Source organism: Canis lupus, chromosome 14 (genome assembly GCF_011100685.1).
Source record: "Canis lupus familiaris isolate Mischka breed German Shepherd chromosome 14, alternate assembly UU_Cfam_GSD_1.0, whole genome shotgun sequence".
Lineage (NCBI taxonomy): Eukaryota > Metazoa > Chordata > Mammalia > Carnivora > Canidae > Canis > Canis lupus.
The window spans coordinates 7,734,094-7,757,618 of record NC_049235.1 but is presented as its reverse complement, the minus strand read 5'-3'; the positions used below and the strand labels follow the sequence as shown (position 1 = coordinate 7,757,618).

Below are 23,525 nucleotides of genomic sequence, written 5' to 3'. Positions count from 1 at the left end.
GTTGGTGATTGGTCGGGAGGCCGCCGGTGAGGCGGCTGGGGCGGGTCGCGAAGCTGCTTCCGGTTAGGCGGGGCTTGCGCGCGTGAGCCGAGCCGGTGGGTGAGCGGCGGCAGTGGGTTCCTGGGCCGTGGGCGCTAGGAGGAGAGGTAGGTACCGCGGTCCTCCGTCCCTCTGCAGCCTCGCCCTTTTACGCTTTCTTTTTGTCCTCAACCCTCGCTTCCCACGCGGCGTGGATCCCCTCCGTTTGGGGCCCCTGTTTGTGCTAACGCGGGGACACGGCCCTGAACCTGCTTGCGACCCCCGGGCCCTCGGCGCGCGGTCTGAGTGGAAGGCCGCCGCCCGCGCTCGGCCGCGCGCTGGGGGGAGGGGGGCTGGGTCTCGGCGAACTGCGGCTCCCGGTTTGGCCTCCTGGGTGGGGGGGTGCTGTTTTGTGGCTGACTTGCCACGTCTTCGGTCCCGGGGCCCCGTCTCTCGCCGAATCCCTCGTTTGCCTACCGAAGGTCGGAGGGCGGTGGGGTAGCGTTATTGTAACCGTAATCTGCCACCTCCCACTAAACTGGCCTACCTGTGTCCTCCAGCCCAGCCCCAAGGCCACATCCCGAGCGTAGGCTTCGTCTGCCAAAACAGTCGTATTCGCTGACTTTGAGGGTGTAGAAACGGGGCGGGGAGAAAGCGGGAAGACACTTAGGTGATTAAAAAAAAAAAAAAAAAAAACACTTTGTGTAATTTTAAAAGGCCGACTGCTTTGAGCTTCCATGTTTGGCTACATACTTGTCAGCGACGGGAAATAGTTTGTAAAGCTTTATTGGGGAATTGTATTTTACTTTTTTTTTTTTTTTTTTTTTTTCCTGTTTCTAGCGCTGGACCCTAGTTCTGATTTTTGGCATGCTGTATTGAAAGGTAAATTCCTACAGCTGCCCTGATTAAGCGCTTGGTAGGTGGTTGGTAGTTTTGAAAAAAGCTTTTGCACCAAGCCAAAGTTGATTAGGTCTCCTCCTAAAGTTGTAGGGCCCTTGATCTCAATTCCTAAGTGTATAAGTTCCCAGAATAATGTCTCTCAGAATTGAATTGCATTCACTTCCTGGCAGCATGTACTATAAGGTCAACGTTAATGAATTGGGAATAAGATTGCTTCTAATGATGGTTTCATAGGGGGAGTAGGAAAGGTGTAATCACTGATAAGTTATTTTTTGCCCTAGAGTGGAAGACACAAGACAAATGCATGTCTGACCTCATTCAGCAAATTTAGTTAACCAAATAACAAACGTTGGCCATTGCTGAAGACTTTAAGTTGTATAGTACAGATTTACAGTACAAACCTGCAAATTGGACTTGTGGATAGAGGATGAGTTGCCTAGGTCTAATCTGAGTTTCACAGTGATTTAGGGGTCTCCAGTAGGATTTTTTTGAGAATTGCAACTGGGAGGACTATGAACTGATTGATAAAGATGAACTGCATATGCTTGAATGAGTGGTACCCAGTTACAGCTTTGAAATCAACTCTTCATCACTCTCAATATAATTGTTTCCGTTCATCACAAGATACACTTATTGGTGGCATTTTCTATATATTGCACCAGTATAGGAGGTCAGTAATAAATATCAACACAAATTTTCTATAACATAGATGTGCCAGGGATGTCGGAAGGACAGAGGTATAGCTAGGGATAGCCATTGGAGAGGCTGGACCATAGCATCCGAGATCCTTTGTGAACTCTGAAATATGGGTGTTGTTGATGTTGTAATTTATGTATTAGAGTTAAAACAGCTGAAATAACACGTTGCCTGTTGCTGCCTGATGGCCAGATCTGGTAAAGGGAATTGGGGGTTGGGTAGCAGGCAGGAACTGCATTGCTGCCAAGTGCTGTCCAACCAATCAAGTAAAATGTATTGGTATATAAAAAATGCAAGACATTGTATTAGGGACTGTAGAAAGATATTAATTTATATTAGATGAGAGTCCTGCCTTTTAAAAAATGTTGTATCTGTAGGGGAGCTAAGGAGACAACTTAAAGTAGCCTAAGATCATTATTGTGGAGTGGTACAAACAAGTTTTATAAAAGTTTAGAGGAATGGATACGGATTACTTCCAGATGGAGTAATCATAATAGATAGGTCTTTTCATCTAGGACTTTAAAATTATTTATAGACATTTGGCACTGAAGGGAGGTTGAACTAAAATAACTATCAAATTCTCAAGGACTTTATGTGTGTTAAACATACACTACAAAATTGCAACTAGAAAACAAAGCTCCTGTCCCTACATTCTGCAAAGCATTCCCATGGCAGTTAACTATGTTTTAAGGTTTCATCAGCCCCAAAGGAAACTTTTTTCTCCTAGAATTTTTAGAACTTTTTTCTTAATTTTTTTCACTCCGTAGCCAGAAATTTTTAATTTTTTTTAAGACCTTATTTACTTATTCACGAGAGACACAGAGGGAGAGGCAGAGACACAGGCAGAGGGAGAAGCAAGCTCCATGCGGAGCCCGATGCGGAGCTCAATCCCGGGACCCCAGGATCACGCCCTGGCCCGAAGGCGGGCACTAAACCGCTGAACCTCCCAGGGATCCCCAGAAAAATTTAAATTTTATACTGGGTTGCTTTGGTTATAGAACTAATGAAGCCTGAGTAGTAGTTTATCATTCTCAAAGTTCTTCTGTGGCTAAATTTTGCAGTTTTTTCTATTCTCAACTGTCTAAAAAATGTGTGCTCTCAGTACCACAAATATAATTAGAATGTGTTAATGATTTGCCTTGCCACTAGAGAAACATTGAATAAATGGTTTGTCATTATCATAACTTGTATCAGATCGTGAAGGATGACATTATTCCTTTAATGTGATAATCCATTGGTGGTACTTAGACTAAAGTTAAAGTTGTAAATGAAGAATGTCAGATAACTAGATAGCTCTAAATGTTTAGATTTCATAACGTAGGCCTTAGGATACTTAAGCTGCTATCCAACCCACAGTTGAAGTAGACACGTAGATCCTGTTTTTGCTGCATTATAGTGGATTGCCCTTTTTTGCTGAATATCCAGCTCAGAGAACTGGAATTTTACCACCACACCCGTTTCTCCCACTTGTTAACTTTGAGCAATGGGTCTTTGGTCAACCAGAATACCTGTGGGATCACTCAGTGCTAATGTTCTTGAGAAGTTGCATTTAATCCAGACATCTAAATTTCCCCTGAAACAATTTAAGTGTTCCGTGACCAATGACTAGAGGGAAGGGAGGGAAATGGCAAGAATTTAGAGCTTTTAAGGAAATTTGTGAATGGATAAAATAAACATTCTTTTTAAATTATTTTTTATTTTTAAAGATTGTATTTATTTATTCATGGGGGGCGGGGCACAGACACAGGCATAAGGAGAGGCAAGCTCCATGCGGCGAGCCTGACATGGGACTCGATCCTGGGTCTCCAGGATCACACCCTGGGCTGAAGGCGGCGCTAAACCGCTAAGCCACCCGGGCTGCCCAATAAACAGATTTTTTTTTTTTTTTAATAAACAGATTCTTAAGGCTAATCTTTGTTATTGAAGGAGACTCAAGCGTATGCTATTAATCTTTTCTCCTTATAAATTAACAAGCAATTCATGAAAATAACTTTGCAGAGGATATTATGGATGACATACTTCAAAAGGATGATAGTTACTTTATATCTTACCCTGTTCTATTTAGTTTGTGTCTCTAGGGATGCCTGGGTGGCTCAGTGGTTGAGCACCTCCCTTCCGCCCAGGGTGTGATCCTGCCTTATTTATTTATTCATGATAGTCACAGAGAGAGAGAGAGAGGCAGAGACACAGGCAGAGGGAGAAGCAGGCTCCATGCACCGGGAGCCCGATGTGGGACTCGATCCCGGGTCTCCAGGATCGTGCCCTGGGCCAAAGGCAGGCGCCAAACCGCTGCGCCACCCAGGGATCCCTTAAAAAAAATTTTTTTTTTAGTTTGTGTCTCTAACATGGCACTATCCAGTAGAAATAAAGTATATGTTACATATAAATACATTTTCACCTGAAATTTTAACAGATTAATTTTAATAATTTAACCCAGTACATAAGAAATGCCATTCTTTCTATATAAAGTATAACACTTATGTCACATCTTAATTTACACTAGCCACAGTTCAAGTACTTAACAGCCACAGGTGACTCACACCTACTGTCCTGAACAGTACAGGTCTAGATTTTTTTTTTTTTTTTAAAGATTTTATTTACTTATTTGAAAGGGGAGAGAGCGCCCAGGCACTTGCCTGCAGGGGCAGAGGGAGAAGGAGAAGGAGAAGCAGACTCTTCAGTGAGCAGGGAGCTAGATAGACATATTTATCTATCACGTGGGGACGTGATGCTAGATCATGACCTGAGAGGAAGGCAGATGCTTAACCGACTGAGCCACTCAGGCACCCCTAGATTTTTTTTTTTTTTAAGAAAAATTATTAGATGTTACCCTTGGTGAGGGAGAGACAGAATTTTATTTTATTTTATTTATATATTTTTAAAGATTTTAATTATTTATTCATAGAGACGCAGAGAGAGAGAGAGAGGCAGAGACACAGGCAGAGGGAGAAGCAGGCTCTATGCAGGGAGCCTGACGTGGGACTCCGATCCAGGGTCTCCAGGATCACGACCTGGGCTGCAGGCGGCGCTAAACCGCTGCGCCACCGGGGCTGCCTAGAGACAGAATTTTAGAAGAAATTACAGGCCATTTGATAAATAGGAGATGAGGAGATGCTTTTTGCACAACCATTCGTTTACTTTCTAGATCACATGGTGAGCTTTCATACAACTAAGTTCTTCATTTATGTTTTCCTGATACTCTATTATCCATTGATGTGTAGTTATAATGAAGAGGGAAGGAGAAAGAGAAGAGCCGTTTAGTTTTCTATCATTTGATTTCAGTTTGGTTAAAAAGAGAAAGATGCTTCAGAAATAACTGCACTAATGTAGTTCTTCAAATACCTGTGTGAAAAGTTGTTTTGTACTGTTCTCACATCTTCCCACATAAAATATCCTTTGTCTTGGGGAATAGCCTTTGTTTCTACTTGAACATTTTTATGTATTGTATGGATTTAGATAAATCTAGTACATTTTGTTTTTTTTGTTTTGTTTTGTTTTTTGGTGTCTGTATTCATAGAACAAGAGGCCTTTGTGAAAGTTTCTAATAGCCAGGAGTTAGTATATTATATGTGGGCACAAAGCATATATATATATTTTTTTAAAAGTTAAAGTGCAGGGTTTTTTATTGCCCACTGCAGAGAGTGGAAGGTAGGACCATTGACTTTGTCTATCAAGTGATCCTTGATGACCTTTTTATTTTATTTTTCCCCTCCCCCTGATGACCTTTTTAAGAAGCAGTTTAGTGGGGCACCTTTTTAAGAAACAGTTTAGTGGGGCTCAGTGGTTGAGCAGCTGCCTTTGGCTCGGGACAGGATCCTGAGGTCCTGGGATGGAGTCCCACAATTGGCTCCCTGCAGGGAGCCTGCTTCTCCCTCTGCCTATGTCTCTGCCTCTCTCTGTGTGTCTCTCATGAATAAATAAATAAAATCTTTTTTTTTTTTTTTTTTAAAGGGCAGTTTCATCAGTGGTAAGCAGCTAGATTTCAGGGTGGCAGTAGGTGGTGAGGAGACACAGATAGCAGCCTAGACACTCTTGCTGGTGAAGGAAAGGGAAGGGCAACCTTGAATGGATAGTGAGGTGTGGGAAAGAACTGATTTTGGATTGTGGAAACCTGAGAAGTATTGATTGACAAAATGGGGGAAGAAGCCTTTAGAGGCATGGGATTGGAAGGTTAATTCAAAGAGAAAGAAAAAGGGAACGATAGATGATAAAGCTCTTGACTTTTACTCTGGAATTCTCTTATCTCTTACCCTTGTTATCTTGTTATCAAGATCTTAGGCCTCAAATTTAAATGTAGTTTTGCCTCTAAATCTCAGTGAATCGGTGTTACATTTCCATATATTTCATGTATAAAAACTTTGTACAGTATCTTTTCCAGACCTGGTAATGGGCTTACGCATTTATTCATATTGTCACATTTGAGATTTGCAAGAGTTGTTGGGGTATTTTATTCTGAGGATATAATTAATTATTTATAAAATTTTCCTAAAAGTGAAGTTCCCTTATTAATAGGCATAAGGAAAATCTTCTGTTGCAGTGACTTGATTTTACTTGATTTTATAAACCTCTAACAGTATATAGAAATCGTTTGGATATATTACAAAATATCAACAACAGAAATTTGTTCCTTATCTCTAAAGAGTTTTGTTGGTTTAAAGAACTATTTGTAGTTTGAGATGGAAGCTTTATTTTGCCCTTAAATAAAGGCATACTCATTTTGGCACTTAAAGAGAGCCACTAAATCTCTAATTTTCTCTTTTGTTCCATTGATTTGATTGATCAGTTGAATTATTGAAGGGTAAGCTGAAGTGTTATTCTAGAGCAGCATGTTTTATTTTAAAAAGTTTATGACTTAAAAATAGTGGGGGGGGGGGGTTCAGTCTCCTTTTTCAATCTGGAGAAATGGCTTGAAAGTGTTTTATTTGCAGGGCACCTAGGTGGCTCAGTGGTTCAGCGTTTGCCTTTGGCTCAGGTCGTGATCCCAGGGTCCTGGGATCAAGTCCTGCATCAGGCTCCATGCAGGTAGCCTGCTTCTCCCTCTGCCTGTGCCTCTGCCTCTCTCTGTGTCTCATAAAAAATAAACTTTTTTAAAAATCTAAAAAAAAAAAAAAAGTAATACAGACAATACACTGTGTATTCATTTACAAAATATAGACAACAAAGTACAATATTAAAGTTCACACCAGCCTCACCACCCCACCTCTTCTCCCTTGAGCCTGGGGAGATACCACTGTTTACAGATAGATGCTTATCCTTCCATGCCATTTTCATGCATATGTGTTCTATATTATACAAATATAAATAATCGGAGAGGTTGTTTGGTTTGGGTTTTATTTTTTATTTTTTATTTTTTATTTTTTTTAAAGATTTTATTTATTTATTCATGAGAGACACAGAGAGAGAGAGAGAGGCACAGACACAGGCAGAGGGAGAAGCAGGCTCCATGCAGGGAGCCCGACATGGGACCTGATCCTGGGTCTCCAGAATCATGCCCTGGGCCAAAGGCAGGCGCTAAACCACTGAGCCACCCAGGGATCCCTGGTTTGGGTTTTAAATTGACATTGTTTTGCAACTTGCTTTTTTTGTTGTTCCCTTAACATGTCATCGTGAATTCTCCGTTTCACTGTAGATAGATCCACCTCATTCTTTTTAATCTTTTGTATTGTCCCATAATATAGATTTAATATGTATTTACTAGTTCTCTGGTTTAGTTTTCTATTTTTTTAATCATTATAAACTATCATTGAATATCTTTGTACAAGTGTCTTTGTATACAAATTTGGGCATTTGGGTGAGATAGCATGAAACAGGATGCTGATTAACTTTCAGAAGCATAGCTGAGTTCTAACATTGGTGGGAACAGCTTAAGAAAAGGACCACCTTCTTCCCGTTTCTCTAAGAGTCTCTTGGTCTGGCTTTCACATTGCTTAGGGGTTTTCATCAGTCTCACCAACCGTTCAAGTAAGAGTACCTTTTTTTGGAGAATGGGCATTCCAGGAGTGACTGCCTCCCGTCATCTCCTTAGCGGCATTCTGTTGGACTTCTTGGGGCTGTCCTATTTAGAATACTTTCTACTTTCTAATGATGAATCCTCTGTTGTTTTAGGGCCTTCTCTCCCTTCCCCACTGTGCTGCTTTCCCAGGTATTGAATACAGTGTCCTTCTATGCAACCTGAAAGTTATTCATGGAGGCCTCAGGTTGTGCTTTCTTGAGGGTTACAAGAAAAACATACATTAAAATATGTCTAATCTGGGGCAGCCCGGGTGGCTCAGCGGTTTAGTGCCGCCTTCAGCTCAGGGTGTGATTCTGTAGACCTGGGATCGAGTCCCATGTTGGGTTCCCAGCATGGGGCCTGCTTCTCCCCCTGCCTGTGTCTGCCTCTCTCTTTCTCTGTACCTCTCATGAATAAATAAATAAATAAAATCTTTTAAAAAGTAAAAAATAAAAAAATAAAATTTGTCTAATGTAGTGGCATATTTAATTTCTTTTTTCCCTGGAACAATTCATTCCAGGTTTCAAAAACTTTGAGGCAGGATCAGATAAATGCAGTTTCTTTGAAGTATACTTTCAGATCAGATTTCTTAAGATATTACTATGCTATTTGAGAGATTAGTTAAAATAGTGGTTCACAACCTGGTTGCCTTTTCAAAATATTAATAGGTAGCGGTGAGACTTAGTGATCATATTTTCTTAAAAGTTTTGGGTGAGGGATCCCTGGGTGGCGCAGCGGTTTAGCGCCTGCCTTTGGCCCAGGGCGCGATCCTGGAGACCCGGGATCGAATCCCACGTCGGGCTCCCGGTGCATGGAGCCTGCTTCTCCCTCTGCCTGTGTCTCTGCCTCTCTCTCTCTCTCTGTATGTGACTATCATAAATAAATAAAAATTAAAAAAAAAAAGTTTTGGGTGATTCTAGGGTGCATGCAGTCTAGGTTGAGAACCACTAAGTTAGGAGTTAGGCTGAAAGAATTTTCATGTTTTTAAAAATATTTACATATAAATTGTGAGCCCTTGGACTAGATGGTTCCACTAAAGACATCCTGAGGAAGGAAAGTCTAGCTAGTTTAATCTGCAAATTAGGGTAAAGTAACATATTTATCTTTTGTGTGTTGCATGAGCCTTAGTTTCCTTGGGCTGCTGTAACAAATTACCACAACCTGGGTGGCTTAAAAGGTCAGATATTCTCTCATAGTTTTAGAGGCTAGAAATTAGAAATCGTGTTGGCAGAGCCATGCTCTGTCTGAAGGCTCTAGGGGAGGATCCTTCCTTCCCTCTTCTTAGCCTCTGCAGTTGCCAGGAATCCTGGACATTCCTTGACTTGCAGATGCATCATTCCAATATCTGCCTCTTCATAACTTGGCATTCTATTCTCTGTGTGTCTAAATTTCCTTCTTTCATAAGGATATCAGTCATTGGATTAGAGCCTACCCTAATCCAAAATGACCTCATTTTAACTTAATTACATCTGCAAAGATCCTATTTCCAAATAAGGTCACATTCATGGGTACAGGGTTTAGGACTTCAGTGTATCTTTTTGGGAAACACAATGTAACCACAACAGCAAGCCTCATGCCTAATAACCACCTGCCTATCCAGTTAGGGGAGCCATTGGTTTCCAGTGGAAATGAGTAAGAGATAACTGAATTTACAAAAACTGACTCTCACTGTAGGGGAAAGGCATTCAGAATTCATGTTCTTCTGGTGAAAGATTAGTTAAAATATGAAAGTTGGAAAAATCTTTCCCCATAATTTTTACTTTTATTTTTTTTCTCTAAGACTGTAACTTCTCTAGACAATACTGTGGGACATTTGTAGAGTGTGCTAAACAAGTTACCATTCTGCAGCTTGTCTGCAATTTTTTGGTCAACATTTTTTGATAAAGTGTTCCAGCCTTGTGCGTGTTCATTAGAGTCAACTGTGACTATCAAGATTCTGAAGGTATGGAGTAGGACCTGAGGATCTGTGCTTTTGAACAGTACTCCAAGCAGTCCTAATGCCTGGGCAAGTTTGGGAAACACAGTATAAGGAATGCTAAAGCCAGTTGTTCTCCATCGCTGTACCATCTGAATGGTTTGATCTTTGAAGGTGATTTGAGGTTGAGCATGGGTATGGGAGACAACTTGGTGCTGTATATAAGGACAAGTAATCTCAAATATTTCATGGTTCCTAATCTAATGATCATCAGAATCACCTGAGAAGCATTTAAAACTTTAGATCAGGGACAACTGGGTGGCTCAGTTGTTGAGCGGCTGCCTTTGGCTCAGGGCGTGATCCTGTAGTCGTAGGATCGAGTCCCACATCGGGCTCCCTGCATAGAGCCTGCTTCTCCGTGTCTCTGCTTCTCTGTGTCTCTCAGGAATAAATAAATAAAATCTTTAAAAAATAAAACTTTAGATATATTCATTCAATTTAGAGATTCTAATTCAGTAGGAGACATTTTTTAAGGGTTCTTAGGTGATCCTAATCATCCAGGTTTAAAGGCCAGACCCCTGATATAGTACAAAAAATAGTTATTTGGAGTCAGTAGATCTGAATTTAAACTGGTGAAAATTGGGAAGTCTGATATTTTACCATTCTTATTTTATGGATTAAATAATAATGTTTGGTTTAGTATCAAATTGGTTGTAAGCCAAAAAAAATTGGTTATGAGCTTTTAGTTTCTTATTTAATTAATTACAAAGCACATGGCTTCCTGAATTAACTAACTTCTGTTTTTCTTTAAGATCTGATTATCATGGACCTGCGACAATTTCTTATGTGCCTGTCCCTGTGCACAGCCTTTGCCTTGAGCAAGCCCACAGAAAAGAAGGACCGTGTACACCATGAGCCTCAGCTTAGCGACAAAGTTCACAATGATGCTCAGAGTTTTGATTATGACCATGATGCCTTCTTGGGTGCAGAAGAAGCAAAGACCTTTGATCAGCTGACACCAGAAGAAAGCAAGGAAAGGCTTGGGTAAGGTGCCAACTCTCAGGGGGCTAAACTAATAACATTTCTTTATAAAAATCAGCTCATTCTTTTTTTTTTCTCTTTTGGCTTGGCCACACAGTAAAGCTGTTTTGAACTACACCTGAAAACTAACCAGAATTGCTACCACTAAAATTAATTGCTTGCTTTCATACATTTCTCCACTGAGTAACAGTTTTACCTCATTCTACAAAGCAAAGTCATTTTTGCATAAAAGTACCAAATGCTACAGGACCCAGATTGAATTGCATCTTATTTTCAAAGGAATGTTAAATGGAGGGTTTCTCGGCCCTGATGCTTTTAATTTTTACATACAATCTGCGACCTATTCATTGTTCCCCAAGCCAAGCCTTTAAGTAAATGAAACCCCTGGGCTAATTTCTGTAAAGTTGATGATTTCTGAGAATGTCTTTTACCTTGTTTTCATTCTCAGATATTTCCTTAATTACAAAAACAAAAGCAAGCAAACCAGCCTTGCCTTTTAGATTATAATAAGTGATAGGTTTAATGTCAGAGTATGAGTTGCTGTTTTTAATAACAGCTGGTCCAAAGTTGGATTCTGTGGCTCTCAGCAGGCATCTTTTTTACCTAGTGAGTTGATTTGGTGGATTTCTGAGGATCTAAGAATGTCTTTTTTGGCTCTTCCAAAGCCTTGCTCTTTGAGGAAGTGCAAGTTAATTTAGTGAACATTTCCTCCTTAATGAGCACCATTGGTATAATTTCCTGAACTATATTAAAGAGATTTGTTTGGAAAGTTGTGCCACGTAAGAACTTCCAAAAGTATTTTGCCATCGTGGATAGTACTATGATTAGAAGACATTATAGAGTTTGTTTTGGGTGATACTTCAGAATAAGTTTATCTTATCCTTTCATTAGATTATCTGTTAATTGAAGGGTACAATATTTTATTCTGAAACACTGACAGAAATACAAGATTTTGCTATGTGGATGAGAAACTATCTTCAAACACCTGAAGGCACATAGAGTCAGTCTTCTCTTAGGTTGCTTTTCTAACTTTAAGAGACCATGCTCACTTTTAATTTTAACCTTATAACTGTGCTAACACTTGGGCTAAAAATAGGGATGCATGAGGGTGTTCTCCGTCTTTGACTCCTACCTATTAATGTGTATGTCCGACCCCCATTTGGGTCTCACATGGCTCTTCACAGAATTACTCTTAAATAATGAAGGGCCTTTAGACTTGGTGTCAGTACATTCTGGCTCTGTGCAGGTAGTGGAATAGCTCTGCTAGCAGTTTTCAGTAGAGAGAATGTTCCTTTTTGTCATTAAATAGCAAAAGTTCAACACATGAGCAGACTTCAGATTTGTTTAGAGTAAGATAGTTAAAATGTTTTTCATAGAATGTGTGAACAAGTACTATTTTCTTCTAAATTTTGGAGATAAGGAGAAATAGGGTGATGTACTGCTATTGGAAACAAGGATACCAAGTGATTTTTTTTTTAAGATTTTATTTATTTATTCATGATAGACATAGAGAGAGACAGAGACACAGGCAGAGGGAGAAGCAGACTCCATGCAGGGAGCCCAACGCGGGACTCGATCCCGGGACTCCAGGATCGCGCCCTGGGCCAAAGGCAGGCGCCAAACCACTGAGCCACCCAGGGATCCCTGATTTTTTTTAAAGCTTATTTGCTATGGCATTTCTTTCTTTTTTTTTTTTTTTAAGGATTTATTTATTTATTCATGAGAGACACAGAGAGAGAGGCAGAGACACAGGAAGAGGGAGGAGAAGCAGGCTCCATGCAGAGAGCCTGACATGGATCTCTATCCCAGGACTCTGAGATCACGCCCTGAGCCAAAGGCGACGCTCAACCGCTAAGCCACCCAGGCGTCCCTGCTGTGGCATTTCTAAACATTGTTTTGGTAGGGGACTGCACACCAGAGGTTGGGAACAACAGATTTGGCCCACCCTCTGAATTTTCCATTTATATAGAAGGCAAGTGATTAGGAAAAAGATCATTGTTTACACCTGTAGTTGCAAAAATTCACTACTATTTTTAAATCTTTAGTAATATCTAAAACATTTAATTTTAATGTAGTTTTCCCTTTTTCTTAAGAATGTTGACAAATAGAACATTTTTTCTTATGTGTGTATTCTTCCCCTCCCACCCGAAGAAGTCTTAAGTATACTTTTCATTTATGTGTCCTTCAGATGAAGTTTATTTGTTTTAAGGTGGTGGTCCTTAATATTAAACAGTTTTCACCGTTGGTGTATTTGTTTAAGAAATGAACTAGAGCAGTTCATCATCCTTTTTTAGGGCATAGGCCAACCTCTTTGAGAGTCTAAGGAAAGCAAAGAAGTCTTCCTCAGAAAAGTGCACATATGACTATATATAAAATTTTGCATGCTGAAAATTTCAGGAATATTGTGAATCCTCCTGGAGCCTACTTACCCAGGTTCATGAAAAAACAACAACAACAAAGGATTTGCTTTCTGACTTTTGAAATGTAGAAGCATGTCTTATCTCTTAGGAGAAATAACATAAGGTCCGCTAAGTACGTTGTGTCTATCCTGAAATAAATGCTTATTTGGTGACATTATAACTACATCTGTAGAGTTCTTCAGGGTCGCAGGAAAACAACACCATTAGCTTCATAAATTTGCACAGGCTTTAAAGATCAGAGTTTAGAGCTTAGTGCCTAAAATAGGACATACCTGCTTCTAGTGTGCTTTCATAGCTCCCTATAGGCTGGATCGCCAGCAAGATAAGAGTGGCTTTTATACATATATAAGTTTTTTGTTTTTGTTTTTTTTTTTAAGATTTTATTTATTTATTCATGAGAGACACAGAGAGAGAGGCAGAGACATAGGCAGAGGGAGAAGCAGGCTCCATGAAGGGAGCCTGATGTGGGACTCGATCTTGGGTCTCTGGGATCATGCCCTGGGCTGAAGGCGCGCTCAACCACTGAGCCACCCAGGCATCCCATATTTCATATTTTTAAATGACTATTAAAATATAGAGATACGGGATCCCTGGGTGATGCAGTGGTTTAGTGCCTGCCTTTGGCCCAGGGTGCAATCCTGGAGACCCGGGATCGAGTCCCACGCCAGGCTCCCTGCATGGAGTCTGCTTCTCCCTCTGCCTGTGTCTCTCTGCCTCTCTCTCTCTCTCTGTCTATCATGAATAAATAAATTAAATCTTTAAAAAAAATAAAATATAGAGATATGTGACAAACCATATGTGGCCAACAAAATAAAAGATATTTGCTATCTATCCCTTTGCAGAAAAAGTTTACCACCCTCTGGGTTAAAGCATTTGAGATATTTCTGTTGAAATACATAGAGTAGCGTTCAGCCAACTTCATTAACAAAACCCCATCTTGAATAGTCATAGGTCTCTTTATTTGAGTGATCCTTCTTTTTAGGCTATTTATAATAGTTTAAAATTTTCATTTGAGAACAGGAGACATTCCAATACCTTACCCTTTTTTTCTTAATGGTACAGTGGCACTATTGGTAGTACCATTTGGACATAAAATGGGCTCCATTATAGATAATGCAGAAGTTTTTAATACTGGTAGGAATCAATGTGTTAAAAACTTTTTAGACTCTCAAGGGTTAAAGTTGCAAAAAAATCGTCTTCTGTCCATATAGATAGAGGAAGATATTTAAGAGAGAGCTTCTTACTGCTTTACTTTTTCTATTAACATTTTAGAGTAAAAGCTAGACGATTACACATTCCTTGAAGGAAAATGCTTGTTACATTACAGAGTTTAAGTAAATACTAGACAGTTAAGGCTAACAACATACCAATATCAAAGTGAATCTCTTTTCATAGTGTCAGGAGTACTCTGTGATTTTTTTTTTTTTAAAGTACTCTGTGATTTTTAATCACTTTCCAGTGTTGTATTCATGAAATGAATGCAAACTGGGAAAAGACAATCTTTGCTACCAAGTGACAGACTTCTTTCAATTCTGCAAATAGTAGAGGATAGGAGTATGCCAAGATTTCAGATCTCGTAGACATTTTGATTTGAAGTTCCCATTCCAAACTGGGCTACTTAATTGGGTGACTTTACATAGGTTGTCTGTGTCTCTATAAGTTAGAGTGGTGGCATCTTTAGGGGTTTTCATATCATGCACATATTTCAAAATTCTTAAGTTAAACTTGAGATGGCAAACCTGGAAGAAAAGCTCCAGGATGAAGGATGAAGTATATTGATTCTTTAGTTTTATAGTTTTGCTTTATCATCTATATCCTCACCCTCTCAACTTACTAACATTCTTCTAAGCTCATGTATGTTAGGGGCAGACATTCTTATCCATCATTTCCTCAGAGTTCTCTTTCTTTGTGGTTATATGTGAAAGTCCAATTCAACATAATGTATAATTAGCTGCTAGCTATTTTTTAGAATAAACATGCATCTGTCCTGCCTTTGTGTCACTGTGGGGGGCTTGGGGGGGCTTATGGGGGGAGGGGTTGGGTCTTTTTGGTTTGGGGGTATGTGTATGTGTGTGTGTGTGTTTTGGTTTTTTGGCTTCTGTTTTTAAATCTTGACTTGAGGTGTAAGTGATCCCAGAACTGTCTTTGTATTTTTATATTTTTAACAAAAGTGTTACCTTTTTAAAAAGCAACTGATTTTTTAAAATTCTAGTGTAAATTTTTGATTTTTTAGAAAATCATATCAGTGATTGTGATTATTTACCAAGAAATTGAGATTCTCTCAAAAGCAATAAAGAAAAACATAAAGATTTGCATGTTATTTGATGCAAAGAATGAAGAATCCAGATAGGAATGGATATTCACTCCTGAATTATGACCACTGGCTATAACCTGCCCCTAAAGGGATGAGATTGGGTTTGCATGTGAGTGCACCGACTATGAACTCTGCTTGCCTTATCTGGAAGGCTCATTTCAGATCAGTAACAGGCCATTTATGAGAAATATTTTCAGTTGCCTGTCTGGAAGGTTTTTTTTTGTTGTTGTTGTTGTTGTTTTTTTGTTTTGTTTTGTTTTTTTTTGGAGACTTCTTTTATGTCCGTGCTTTAGCGCTGGGCAACACTTCTGGCTACAGCACACACCTGGCTAAGTCTAGAGCCTTGTGTCCTTTTAACCTCTTGCTGGATTTCTCTGCATTTTCTACAGAAAAATTGTAAGTAAAATAGATGGCGACAAGGACGGGTTTGTCACTGTGGATGAACTCAAAGACTGGATTAAATTTGCACAAAAGCGCTGGATTTACGAGGATGTAGAGCGACAGTGGAAGGGGCATGACCTCAATGAGGACGGCCTCGTTTCCTGGGAGGAGTATAAAAATGCCACCTACGGCTACGTTTTAGGTAGGTCCCTACTATCTGGGGGAAAAAGCCTTGTGGAGCTGGCACCTTGAAACGTAACTGTTTTGTCTTGTAGAATGATTGTAGATAAAATAGACGTGGATAAAGATGGGTTTGTGACGGAGGGGGAGCTGAAATCCTGGATTAAGCACGCCCAGAAGAAATACATATATGACAATGTTGAAAACCAATGGCACGAGTTTGATATGAATCAAGACGGCTTAATCTCCTGGGATGAGTACAGAAACGTGACTTATGGCACTTACCTGGGTAAGGGGCAAGATGTCAGCCTGATAGAGACCATGGTCTTGAGTCAAAGAAACAAATGGGTCACACAGTGAAAGGAGGAAATTGTGCTTATTTTAAATAGTCCAATAAATAAATAAATAAATAGTCCAATTCTGAACTGATTTCTTTTTTTTTAAATTAACTTTAAATGTATATATTAAGTATTTAATTTGGTTTTCTAAGGTCTGGCATCTTATACATCTTTAGCAATTCAGATATTATTTTACCAATTTTTTCTTTCTGTGATCCCTCAGAGACCATGGAGTAGATATCATCTAAAAGGCTACATTATTTCAATAATGCAAAGCAGGAGACCTTAAAATGTCTCTTGACATGGTCACATTAAAGTATTGGACATGATGGGTGTTTTATATGCAACTGATGAATCACTAAATGCTACTCTGAAAGTAATGATATACTACATGTTAACTAAATTGAATTTGAATTAAAAAAAATTTTTAAATATTGGACCTGAAATTCAAACCAAATTAGATTCCTTATAACTGGTGAGAATAGGAAAATTCCTCTTTCCTTAATGAAGTAAATATCAAGTATAATAGCTTTTCTTGATAAAATTTAACTATTTTAGTATATCTGCCTATGAAGTTTAGAAATGAAAATTTCCCATTTGTTTTCTCTGGCACATGAGTTTATCAGCCTGCTATGCAAATGCTTCAAGGCAAATAAATATGACTTTGATTGCTTTCTGTGGATTTGGTAGTTTGTGTGCTTGGGCCACCTGTTAGTAATTTTCTTTTCTGTATTACACTTGCCTGTTGCTGAATGCTAGGTGGCGATCTTACTGAGTTGATGACTTAGGATGTTTTTGTTAGTGAGATTCCCCTATGTGGTTACAATTTGAAATAAGATGTATATTAAATGTTACTTCTTGCGTTTTTATCCTGGAAATTAGGCAAATTTCTGGGTTAAAGGAGGCATTCTCCACCACTGGTTAATAAGCAGTGAGTGTATAATGGTCTGTTTCTCCCACTGGATAGCCAGCTGTCTGTGTTAATTACAGGACTGCATGCATTTCTAGTGAAGAGACTTTTATTTCTGTATTGGGCTTGTTCTCATTCCTTAGACTAAAGTGGCAATCTCTGTTCATGCTTGACACTTAGCCAAGAACCAAACATATCCTTCACCCAATTAAGAACCTGTGTATTAAAAAGTCAGTGCAGATGGAGAGGCACCCGTGCTTCTTGCTTTCTGGCTCAGAGCCAACACCCTCCTGATTTATTTGGACTTATAAAAATAGAGTGAAGGGTAAGTTCTTGGTGATCTAAACAAAATGATATGATAATAAATCTCTATTCAGACCTAGACGCTCACTTGCTACCCAGAATGAATCTTAAACCCTTTGTATGATTATGCGCATAAAAAGCTGTTGAGAGCTCTTTTGCTGTCTTGGTCAAATGATTCAATGTAATGGGTATTTCTACTGAGGCTGAATAAGCTGAAGCACTCACTAGAGAGGAAATATCTTTATAAGGCACCTTTCCCTTGAGGCATGTGGGTGGATATTGCTGGGGCAGTAAGGTGGCTTACAGAAGTGCTAAGGGGTTTTTTGTGAGCTGAGAGTACATTCTTGATTGAATTTTTGAGCTCAGGTATAAATCATCTTAGCTTTTAATTAAAATCTGTCTTAATGAATCTGCTTTCCACAAAAAGAAAGTTAACACTGTCTCTACCACAAGTCAGATAAATACTAAGATCCATTCTAGCAAAATTAGATAAGAGCCTATCAAAACTGTGTAGGCTGGATAGCACAGTAAACTGGTACTTAGGATAGATCTGGCGATCAGTAATGACAGCAGACACATGAGTTTAGTTGTTAAAAATAAAGTTATCTTCCTTTTTCATCCTCATATATGTGCATGTATCAGGCTACTGGATTGTAGCCACCACATTTTACCTTAAGGCAGAGAGGAGGGCTCTTAGTTAAGAATCTAGTCTTAATATGTAAGTTGTCTTCTGTTATCTTATTTTTTTGTTATGTAGTTAGTGCTGAAACTTTGTTTAGAAGAGATGACTCAGTATCTTAGAAAAGTGTATTTTCCTTAAATTCTCCCATCTCCAACCTGTTATGATTTTGAGTATGATTCAATAAGCTGTCTTACAGAATTTTGACACTCAACAAAGAATAAAGCTTCAAACTACCCAACTCTGAAAATAGAACAGTACTTTTTGTTTTCCCAACAGTGCTTAAAGTTTGGAAAGATTGAACTACAGTATCAAAAATCAATGTGATGTTATTGCTAAAGGGGCCCTGTGGGCCTTTTTATAAAACTAATGCCATATCTTTTTTTATTTGATCAGTATGTTCTAGGAAAGATTGTTTCTTAGCTTTAATGTGGTGGTGTCTTTTACATTTCATAATATCTTCACATGTTATCTTTTGGTCCACACAGCAGATTGAAAAGACTTTTTTTTGTTGTTCATTTGTTTTGGGTTTTTTTACTACAGATAACTCCACATTTTCTCAACTTAAGCTGAATTTCATTCTTCTAGATTCTTATATAGAGACTAAATAACTACTCCTTATGTAGTTCAACATCCTAGCAGATGGGTAGGTCCAACTTCAATTTGGTTGTAATCTAGTGCTTATTTTTTGTAACAGCTTTATTAAGGTATAATTGACATACAGTACATCGCACATATTTCAAATGAACAATTGATGAGTTTTGCCATAGATATATACCAGTGAACCCATTACTACAATCAGGATAAATAAATGTATCCATCACCCCAAAAGGTTTCCTCATGTCCTTCTGTAATTCTGCTCTCCTTCCCCCTATTCTTAGGGGACCCGTGACCTATTTTCTGTAACTGTAGATTAGTTTTGCATTCTAGAATCTTCCATAAATCTTCCGGGGGTGGGGGAGATGATAAGAGTGGCAGACAGTACCTGTAACTTACAGTAGATCTGAGTTCACTGAAAAAAAACAAAAGTGTGACCTTTCAAAGGGTAATATTCTGTTGCTTGAATCAAAGTGTGCTTAATATGAGATAGGGGAGGGGGCCTTTAGTATCTAGCTTCTCAATGGGAGCCTAATGTTTATTTTTTTTAAGATTTTATTTATTTGAGAGAGTGAGTGAGAACATAGCAGGGGGAGAGCGGCAGAGGCAAAAGGAGAAGTGGTCTCCCCACTGAGCAGGGAGCCCGATGTGGAGCTCCATCCCAAGACTCTTGGATCACAACCAGGGCCGAAGGCAGATGTTTAACTGACTGAGCCATCCAGGTGCCTCAGGAGCCTAATGTTTAATAAAAACAGCAATAGCTAACATTTGTTGAATGCCCACTATATGCCAGGCACTATTCTAAGCACTTAGATTTATTCGCTCATTCCACAGTCCTGCGCAATAGGCACCACTGTTATCTTCATTTTACAGATGAATAGATTGAAGCACAGTTACTTGCCCACAGTCACACAGCTAAAAAGTGGTAGGATTCAAACCCAGATAGTATGATGTTAGCACTGCCTCTCAAATATAACCAGAAAGCTTGAACCCTCATAACCTTAACTTCAAAAATAGCAAAGCATCACGTAATAGGTTACATAGCTAAGGAGTCAGGGTTCCATGTGGAATGGCAAACATTTACATTTAATTTGCACCTGATTTTGATTATGAAAACTGAATGTTTTCACACCGTTAAAATTTTACCTTTGTAATCAGCTTATTTCTTCTTTACTTGGTTCATCTTGGAAATTGATTCCTCAGCCCACACATTTTCATGTTTTGTGGAAGTCTTAAGATTTGACGTAAATGTTTTGTTTTCTAGATGATCCAGACCCTGATGATGGATTTAACTATAAACAAATGATGGTTAGAGATGAGCGGAGGTTTAAAATGGCAGACAAGGATGGAGACCTCATTGCCACAAAGGAGGAATTTACAGCTTTCCTGCACCCTGAGGAATATGACTACATGAAAGATATAGTAGTACAGGTTGGTGAAGAGTGATAATTCTCAACAGAAACTCAGTTTCTTTTTGTTACTTCCACTGTCTTTCCTCTTTAGCCTTTACTTTGTATCTGGAAGAATGATTTGCTTTTATTTTTAAGTAAGCTCTAAGCCCCAGCATAGGGCTTGAATTCATAACCCCTAGGTAGAGTCACATGCTCTACCGACTGAGCCAGCCAGGCACCCCAGGAAAATCCTATTTTTAAAAATATTCCATAACCAGTTATCAGGCACTAATAGTAATACTTAAAGAATTCTCACAGGAGGCAGTTACCAATAAGACATAAACTATAAGCTTTATAGTTTTGTAAACATGAAATACAGACTATAGCTATTGACCTATTTGTCACATCTCCCGTTAGAATGACTTCAGCATGACTGGGGCTATTCCGTATCATTGTGGGCTTGATGGGATAGGTCATTGAACAGTGCTAGTGTTCCTCCAAGAGGGTTCATAGTTATTTTGGGTTGAAGCATAAAAAATAAGTAATGTTTTACCATTTTTTAGCTAGAAAAACAGCAATTTCCTATGGCTTATTTTATATATATATATATACATACATACATACATACATATATAAAAGATTTATTTATTGGGACGGCTGGGTGGCTCAGTGGTTGAGCATCTGCCTTTGGCTCAGAGCATGTTCCTGGAGTCCCAGGATCGAGTCCCACATTGGGCTTCCTGCATGGAGCTTGCTTCTCCCACTGCCTGTGTCTCTGCCTCTCTCTCTCTCTCTCTCTCTCTGTCTTTTATGAATAAATAAATGAAATCCTTTTTAAAAAATAAAAAATAATGATTTATTTATTTGAGAGAGAAAACACAAACCGTGGAGGGGGAGGGGCCGAGGGAGAGGGAGAAGCATGACCACCCCACCCCAGCAGTGAGCTCTACACGGAGCTAGATCCCAGGACCTGAGCCAAAGACAGATGCTTAACGAGCTGAGCACCCAGGTGCCCTAAGCAATTTCCTGTGGTTTAATCATACCCACACATATATGTGTATGTATGTGTTTTAATGATAAATTATTGCCTAAATTTCATCTAGATACTAACTTTAATAGTCTCTTCTTATTTTCTTCTGCCTAGGAAACAATGGAGGATATAGATAAGAATGCCGATGGTTTCATTGACCTAGAAGAGTATATTGGTAAGTCTGTTTCTACTGTTTTTCCTAGGAGAAGCTGAGAAGCAATGGAAGTGTATTTGCCCATAGAAATAATTTGGCCCCTATGGGTCAACTCTTAGCACAACATTAAGGCCAGACCAGCATGAATAATAGTGGGTGGTGATAAAGTATCTGTAGCAGCACTATCCAATCAAAATGTAAATGTGAGCTACATACGTATTTTTACTTTTCTGATAGTCACATCAAAAAAAATGTTTTAAACGTGATTCTTTTTTTTTCTTCTTTTTTTTTTTTTTTTTTTTTGGTTTTTAAGATTTTATTTATTCATGAGAGAGAGAGAGAGAGAGAATTAGAGGCAGAGACACAGGCAGAGGGAAAAGCAGGCTCCATGCAGGGAGCCTGACATGAGACTCTATCCCGGGTCTCCAGGATCACACCCTGGGCTGAAGGAGGTGCTAAACCGCTGAGCCACCCGGGCTGCCCTAAACATGATTATTTTCAATAATATGTTTTATTTAACCTAATATTCTAAAGTACTATACTTTCAACGTGTTATCAATATAAATTATTAAGGATTTTTTTCATATTGTCTTCTAAAGTGTATTTTACACTTACGGTACATCTCAGTTCAGACCAGCCACATTTCAAGTCCTTGATAGCTCCACGTAGCCAGTGGCTGCCATATTGGATAGCACTGATGCGGTTCATCCCAGATGCCTATGGAATCGACAATAAAGAGTTTCAGGGAGCCTAGGCTGCCATTGGGAAACCCAGGAGAAGAAGATAGGGAACAGAATAAAAGAGATCAGTGGGTGAATAAATGACCATGAGTCGCTGGTTTCTCTTAGAGCCTTTGCTTCTTTCCATGGTGTTCTGTTTGTATTTTCTGTCTAGGTCCTCTGTCTCTTTTTTTCCACCTGTCCCTTGAATTAAATGAATTACTTCTTAGATTTTTATCTAATTATGCTTGCTACTTACATTTAGGGTTATTATTCTAGTTGAATTACTCCTGAATACTTAACCATTCTTTTCTTTAAAGACTCAGTGATGTGTTTTGAGTTTTTTAAAGAACGGGGTGAACAGTAGAAAATTTTTTTTACCAAAATGATTATTTTTAGTGGAGTTCATCACCGTAGTGGAAATAAATGTCTGGGTGCATTTACTTTGAGCCTGTTTCAAAGTTGACTATTTCCACTTTTCAATATTTTATCCTTTCATTCTTGGCTTTTGCCATTTTATCACCATTGCTAAAACTGAAGAACTCATTTGAACCTCCAGAGGAGAGGAACTAAGTTTTATAACTGTTAAGTACCATCATTTATCAAGCACCGAGGTCAAATAAGGAGAGATTTCTTTCTGCATCCCTATCATAGAGATTCAAGGGCAGAGGAATTGTATTTTGAAACTATTAAAGCTCTCAGGTGTGTATGTAGATTTGTTGCTTTCTTTTACAAATCATCAATTTGTGAACACTTTTACATTAGGGATGCTGGGCTTTGTAAACCTGAAAGTATCCCGAAAAGTATCTTCCAGTTTGGGGGGATATGCCAGGGCTAGTTTCTGCCCTGTTGAGGAATGAGATCATAAGTAAATGGTCCTTGTCTCTTACATTTAACATTAATAAGAAGTCCCTGGAGTTATACTGTTATTTTTATTCTTTAAGTTTGTTATAGAACATTGCAAACATACACAAAATTAGACTAGTATAATGAACCACTATGTACCTAATGGCCATCAGCCCATGGCCAGTACTTTTAAATCTATATCTGCTGCTTCTTTTTTTTTTTTTTTAATTTATTTTGAAGTAAATCCCAGTCATCATCTCATTTCATCTATAAGCATTGGGTTATGTATACATCTCTAAAACCTAAAAGAACTTTTTGTGATTATGTTAAAAGAAAGATTGAATCCTTTTTAAATGGAAAATTAAATAATATTCTTTACTCATTTAGCTTTAAAATGTACTTAGGTTATGTCATATATTCTAGCTTCTTTTAAAAGTATGTCTTTTAAGGGGTGCCTGCGTGGCTCAGTTGGTTAAGCGTCTGACTCTTGATTTCTTTTTCTCTTTTTTTAAAGATTTTATTTATTTATTTATTTATTCATTCATTCATTCATTCATTCATTCATTCATTCATTCATTCATGGGAGAGACCGAGACATAAGCAGAGGGAGAAGCAGGCTCCATGCAGGAAGCCCAGTGTGGGACTTGATCCCAGGTCTCCAGGATCACGCCCTGGGCTGAAGGCGGTGCTAAACCGCTGAG

The 23,525-nt window shown here is 38.8% G+C and overlaps 1 protein-coding gene across 3 annotated transcripts in view; it reads left to right on the top strand.

Moving 5' to 3' along the window:
- Nucleotides 1-23,525, top strand: part of CALU (calumenin) — a 29,383-nt gene continuing 5,858 nt past the window's right edge. Inside the window, exons 1-6 of one of the 3 annotated variants that reach the window (XM_038556599.1) lie at nt 78-146; nt 859-900; nt 10,334-10,565; nt 15,686-15,879; nt 19,949-20,115; nt 21,220-21,280. In XM_038556599.1, the coding sequence (XP_038412527.1) occupies nt 10,345-10,565; nt 15,686-15,879; nt 19,949-20,115; nt 21,220-21,280 (643 nt within the window). In that variant the 5' untranslated portion in view covers nt 78-146; nt 859-900; nt 10,334-10,344. Of the gene's footprint in view, nt 147-858; nt 901-10,333; nt 10,566-15,685; nt 15,880-15,952; nt 16,147-19,948; nt 20,116-21,219; nt 21,281-23,525 lie in introns of all 3 variants that reach the window. The other 2 variants (XM_038556598.1, XM_038556597.1) reach the window with 2 other exon arrangements.